Consider the following 6,984-nt stretch of genomic DNA (forward strand, 5'->3'; position numbering starts at 1 on the left):
AACAAAATACAAAACATTCTGTAGTAAAGCTCCAAAATATTTTTTTTCTTCAAATTACTTCATGTGTTTGAATTTCTAATATTACCTGGTTTTCAGAGATGCTAACTGTATTTTTAAAAACAATCCAGTCAACGGTGTCGGTGCAGGGAGGTGAGGTCAACGAGCCATTGTAGGTGTAATACTTGTCGGTTGAGTTTGGCAGGAGGTTCAGCAATACGAAAGGATCTAACGCCGCCTGTTTCCCTGCAAAGTAATAACAGACGTCTCAGCTGGCATCCCAACTCTGGAACTTAGCTGTCCAAAACTTCTATGAAACAGGGACATATGCCTTGGTATCTATTTAATCAGAATTGAGAATCTGAGAACAGTTTAGATCTACTTTTTAAATGGCAATAAAACTGGCACCTGCATAGTTTTCTTACATATATCACTACATAGTGTTAGATGCTTCACCTTTACACCAGGAAGATGCTAGAAAGATTATTTGACATATAAAAGGTATTCAGAAATTATATGACCATTTTAATAAGTACAGGGAAATCATTTGATAAGATTCAATACACTTAGTGGAAAACAAAAACAAAAGCTCATTCTGAAGATTATCCTCAAAAGCCCATAATAAACATAACAAGGATGACTTATTGAAAGCTTTTCCCTTAGAGATCAAGGGAGAACAAAGACGTCCTGCTATCACCATTTTTATCTAACATTGAACTGAAAGACTGGGCCAATGCAACAAAACAAGAAAAAGAAAAAACTCATAAAGACTGGAAAGGAATAAATGATAATACCATAATTTGCAAATAACATGATTGTGCATATAAAATATTAAAAAATTATAGTCTATTAGAATTAACAAGTGTATTTAGTAAAGTCACTGCATACAAGACCAATCTACAAAAAGTGATTCTATTTCTATATAACAGTAGCAAACTATAGAAAATAAAAATTTTAAACAATAGAACATAATAACAACAAAGTATCCAGTATAAGTAAATCTAAAGAATGATGTGTTTAACATCTTTATTTAAAATCACAAAACTTTCTTAAGAGTAATTCTCTAATTGATAAAATCTTAAAATAACGGGAAACACCATGTATAGGAGTAGAAAGATTTGGTACTGTGAAGGTGTTGATTTTCTCCAAATTAATTTATAGAGTCAATGAAATCTTAATTGAAGTCCCAAGAGGGACTGTGTGTGTGTGTGTGTGTGTGTTGTGTGAACTGACATGCTGATATTAAAATTCAATTGGAAATACAAAGAAAAGTTAGGCGAAGGGATTAAAAAGCACAAATTGATAGTTACAAAATAGTCATAGGGATATGAAGGACAGCATAGAGAATACAGTAATAACTGTGTATGGTGCCATGTGATGACTAGACTTATTGAGAAGATCACTTTGTACATATCTAACCACTATGCTATACATCTGAAACACATATAATATTGAATGTCAACTGGAATTAAAAAAACAAAGTTATGATACTCTTGAACAATAATAAAGCTGGTGAACTTTCACCACTAGATAGTAAGATCTGTTATATAAAGTTGTAAAAGTCATGACAGTGAGATCTTTATGGAAAAAGAGACAAAGAGAATATGGAAGAGAACAGAGTCCAGACCCCCATAGGCATGGTCACTAGATTTATGACAGAAAAAAATTACTTTGTAGTTGGAATGAACTGCATTTTGAATAAAGAGTGCTGGGTCAGCCCTGGCCTGTTGGCTCAGTGGTTGGAGTGTTGGCCCAAGGACTGAGGGTTGTGGATTTGATTCCTGGGTAAGAATTAACAACAACAACAAAAAGACTGCTGCATCAGTTGAATATTTTTATGGAAAAAAAGTGCATCTTGAATCCCTACTTTACACTCAATCAGTTCTAATACACTGCATGGATCAGTTATAAATAGATTATAGATCTAAATGTGAACAGGATAATAAAACTTCAAGAGAAAAAAGAGAAAATTATCGTTATAATCTTATGGTAGATTAAGATTTCTGAAATGGCACACAAAAATTATTATCCATAAAAGATAAATTTTAAGATGTGATAATCAAGATCTATTCATCGATAGTCACTATTAAGAGAGTCAAAAGCCAAGACAAAGAGTGGAAAATATATTCTGGGTAACATATGTATATAAATACACATACATATATAGTACAATAACAGATATTGATTTAATTTCCTAGATATAGAAGAATATAGGACTTGTATTCAAAACAGAGAATTCCTACCCAAAACAAAAAATGGGTAGAGTTTTTCTAAATATTTCATCTGGTCCTAGAATCCTTAAACAATATGGCTTTCCTGTCTCCTTGAATAGTCCCATTTTTGTTTTTGCATCTTCCCAGTAGCACATCCCAAAAGCAGTGCCTTGGTCATTTAGCTACTCATGTGCCAGCCCTCACTCCTGCAGGAGGCAATCTCCCAGTGAGATCTGTTCTTAACTCATTCTCCCACCCAACTGATTTTTGTAATAATGTAAAAATTCATTAGCATCCAAAGCAGAATCTAGAAGACGTCTCCAAATAGCTTACTTACCAAAACGACCAACTTTCTCGACTCCATCAATAATTGCTTTGTAATCCAAATTTTCTTCCATTCCAATCTGTTAAAGAAGAATAATATTCTAAAAATGGGGTAAAATATTTGATTAAGTGTCCACTAAAATGTAAAGATTAGTGATTTCCATTTTAATAGTCAAAAGTAATGTCCTCCAAATTGCTCACTCTTTTTCCACAGCAAGGTACAAATACAACATAAACCTTTTAAATCTCTTAAACTTTTCCACCATGAAAAGTACATTTTAAAATGTCATGACTCACAGTTCCTGCTATATCATTATGATCCTTCGCATATACAAAGGGGCAAATCAGTGCCCCCGGGACAGTTTGCTCCGGCTGGCAGTGAGGTACCCAACAGATGAGTACAAGAGGCCCTTTCTACTGCCCAGCCAAGGGGTTGGTCTCCAAGCTGGCATTCTACTTGTGAGCTCTTCTATTTGTTCCAAAGAACGCTTTGCCATTTCACATCAATATTTCATGTGATTCAAACAGGAATGGAGTTAGTGGTAAATCTAAGTACAATGATTACCTCAAATAAAATGGATAATGCTCTTATCTTCCCTTTTCCTTTAACTGCTTCTTCAAAACTTGAGAATTGGTCCACATCAAAGCAGTAGATTTGCATCTATAAATGTAACAATGACGGCTTTAGTATATAGAAAGGCTTCACAAGAGTGAGCAAAGAAACAATAAAATAATTTACCAATTCAATCTCTTCTATCTGAAAAATTCTCTAAACTGTATAATTCTGTACTCTGCATATTTAAAAGTTGCCAGAGACCAATTCCAGCATGTCATAATTTCAAGAGTTTCATCAAAAGGTTGATGAAACTTGGGGACTCAACAGGGTTGAGTCACACATGTAGTCACCTGTTGGGAATGGCTGAAGGCATTTCCCCAAACCTGAATAGGATACATTAAATTGATAACGACCGTAGGCTAATTCCCCCCATTCTGACAATGGACTCTGTACCAAACCCTGGCCCTTTGAAGTGTGTATCTCTGCCTCACCTCAGGACAAGTTGTGTTAATAAAAAGCATGGGGTTCTCGAGACAACGAGAGAACCTAAGACCTTAGACTTAAGATCGTGGATCTTAGCTCCTTTAGCTAAGCTCCTCTGACCCCCAATGCCTTTCAAAATTATATCTCGTCTCCGGACTCTTTATTAGTCTCTGGATTCATATTAAATCTATACACAGCCTTCTCCAGATTCCTGAACCCTTCTTGATGCTAGGACAAGAAACTCAGCAAAAAGTAATTTTTCAATTTTGTGTATACACAACTGCATTTACTATCATTTCTCATCCTGCATTGAGGAAGGAAACACAAATTAGACATACCTACAATTGAAATGACCACTTTGAGATTGCCAGGTGGCATTAAAGTAATAATTTACTAGAACAATTATCAAATGTAATAAATAATCAAATGTTACTTCAATTATTTTCCTGGTATTCCTTCAAATATAGCTTCATTCTCTTTTGACTGGACATGCCTTTCTTGATGGTCTGAGGGTTACTATTTTCGGACTTTTTCTTCCACTCTATTAATTGTGAAATTCTTAAGGACCTTATTTCCACCTAAAAAATACTAAGAGTTTTAATTCCTTATTTTGTCTTCTCTCCAGGTCTGAGGCTATACCTTGTTAATTTATACTTTAGCCTAAATATCTGTCGATAGCCCCTAGTCTCACTTATAAGTGGGTGATCCTCATGTCATGGGTTTGGAAATGAGGTAACTGAGTTTAGAAGCATAATTAAGGGCAGAAGAGAACGCCTCTGAGAAGGTTAATGTGCTGTGGGGCTGTGATCAGAGAAATAGTGGGTGTGAAGCAGGGGATGGCAGTGGCTCCTGCCTTGAGTGATCCCCAAAGCCTTTCCAAGAGAGAATTTCTAAGCTGAACCCAAAAGGATGAGAAGCTTTGAACTCAGAGGTGAAAAGGCAGAAGAGGTAAGCTTGTGTTCAAGTCAGAGGGACCCGCGAAAGGCCAATAGGCGAGCACATATGAGAAATGTGGGAAATGGGAAGTCCTGTTGGTGATTTCAGCTGAGCATATGTGACCGAGAGGAGAGATGAAGCTGGAGACGTAGGCAGGGGACACACCAGGAAGGTCTGCGAGGCCGTCCCTGCCTGCAGTTTTGTCTGGAGAGCAATGGCAAGTCCTGATGCATTTCAGCTAACGGTGCGGAGGGAGCGGGATGGGGGGAGGGGAGGGGGGGGACATGGTGGTCTGGAGAGCAATGACAAGTCCTGATGCATTTCAGCTAAAGGTGCGGAGGGAGTAGGATGGGGGGAGGGGAGGGGGGGACATGGAAGAGTTTAAGACTAGAGAGAAGGAGACCAGTTCAGAAACACTCTACATGCGAAGTAAGAGGCAAAGGTGGTTTACATTTTTATCTGATCTCCCACATCATCTAGGGACAGAATGGAGAAGACTTGTCTGCAGCAAGCAGAAAGACCGGAAAAACAGAACAAGTCCAGGATGCCCCCCAGTTTCCTGCTTGCACAATGACATGGAGAGAGTTACACAAACAACCATCAAACAGACAATACCACTAAGAACACTTGAGGGCCTTTTTAAATAAGAAAAATATATGAGGGTAGTGCACAGGCTCTCTACTGTTTCGTTTGCCGGTTCAGAACTTATGTTGTTGCCAGAGTTTTTCTTGATTTTTAAAAAATTTTTATTGAATTTCCTAGGGTGACATTGGTTAATAAAATTATATAGGTTTCAAGTGTACAATTCTCTAAGACATCATCTGTATATTGATTTTCATCTTGCTTTAAATAAGTAATACTGTGAAAGAGCTAACTCTCAGAAATGAGAATGTTATGTGTGTTTAATGAATTGACTTTTATTTCTTTCACAAACCAAATTTGATACTGTATTTTCTTTAAGAATATTTAATATATCTATATATATGAAACCTGCTCCTGGGGGGTGATTGGGGAAGCAGCCGCCACTCACACCTGCTGCTGGTGCCGGCCCCAATCGCTCCATGCCGTAAGCAGGTGCGAGTGGGGCTGGCGCTGTCAGCTCATGGGATCGGCAGCATTAGCGGGGCTGCCAGTAGACAGGGGATCAGGAGTCACAGTGGGAGGGACTGGGCAGGGATGCAGAGGACGGGCGGAGACCTGCCCCTGTGCCCACCGCAGCCTCATGACCCACAGTTCCTTTCAAGGTGTATGAATTCATGCACTGGGTCCCTAGTTTAAAAATAAATTACAAGCTATAAATGCTTATCCACATGAAAAATGATCTTTAACCCTTTGAGACAGTGGTTCTCAACCTTCTGGTCCTTTAAATACAGTTCCTCATGTTGTGACCCAACCATAAAATTATTTTCGTTGCTACTTCATAACTGTAATTTTGCTACTATTATGAATCGTAATGTAAATATCTGATATGCAGGATGGTCTTAGGCGGCCCCTATGAAAGGGTCATTTGACCGCCAAAGGGGTCCCAACCCAGAGGTTGAGAACTACTGCTTTAAGAGATCATTCACGCTAGTTTTATTTTTATTATCAATATATATTTTGGATTATAAATTAATAGTTTCATTTTAAGTAATTTAGAAGTCATGGGAATTTTGAAGAAGGCACCTATATGCCATGACAAAGGGAAATATCATTGTTAATGTTTTCTTGATTTCCCTCAATTATTTTTATTTTAGTAATAATCCATCTTCTCATTTAATCCTCATAATAACTGCATAAGATAGTTGCTACTACTATTACATTAATTTCACAGAAGAGAACTGGAAGCTTAGGTAAAGTAAATAATTTCTACAATGTCATGTCTTTAATAACTAAACAATAATTTGTACAATGTTGTGTCTTTAATAATTAAATAATGAAATCTATATTCAAACTTAGTGATTCAAACTGTACTCTCAGTGACTAGTTTTCATATTTCACAAAGTTGAAATAACAATACCATGTTCACCTTTTTATATTCTTTTTTAAAAGCATTAATATCTTTAAAAAGTAAAAAGCATTAATATCTTAGGATGAACCATTTTTGTGTAAATCATCTAAAAATATGATTTTTGCAAGACATATGATATCCCATCTTAATGTATTTAATCATTTTCTTTTGTTTCAACTTTTTATTACTGTAAATAAATCTTTGCACATACATTTTGAGTATATCTCTAATTATATTTTAGATTAAACTGCTACAAATTGAAATGACAGATATTGACAATAAGCTTTTTAAGCCTCTTGATAAAAACAAGCAAATTGCATCCAGAAAATCTACCAATTTATACTCTCTAGACATGTATGAAAGTGTTTATTTCATCCCACATTCATGATTTATTATAATTATGTTTATCTTGCCAATTTTAAAGCCGAAAATCTTTTCTCATTTTACTTTGCATTTCTTTGATTCTCCAGTATAATGATGAACCC

General features: G+C 36.3%; 1 protein-coding gene across 4 annotated transcripts in view; it reads right to left on the reverse strand.

Annotated features, from left to right (window-relative positions):
- Positions 1 to 6,984, reverse strand: part of PTPRZ1 (protein tyrosine phosphatase, receptor type Z1) — a 168,653-nt gene that overhangs the window by 71,043 nt on the left and 90,626 nt on the right. For all 4 annotated transcript variants that reach the window (XM_006756827.2, XM_006756826.2, XM_006756825.2 and 1 more), the window contains exons 5-7: positions 3,100 to 3,195; positions 2,548 to 2,614; positions 86 to 243 (exon numbers count right to left, since the gene is read on the reverse strand). In XM_006756827.2, coding sequence (XP_006756890.1) covers positions 86 to 243; positions 2,548 to 2,614; positions 3,100 to 3,195 — 321 coding nt within the window. The remainder of the gene's footprint in view (positions 1 to 85; positions 244 to 2,547; positions 2,615 to 3,099; positions 3,196 to 6,984) is intronic.

Source organism: Myotis davidii, unplaced genomic scaffold (genome assembly GCF_000327345.1).
Source record: "Myotis davidii unplaced genomic scaffold, ASM32734v1 scaffold654, whole genome shotgun sequence".
In the NCBI taxonomy this organism is placed as follows: Eukaryota; Metazoa; Chordata; class Mammalia; order Chiroptera; family Vespertilionidae; genus Myotis; species Myotis davidii.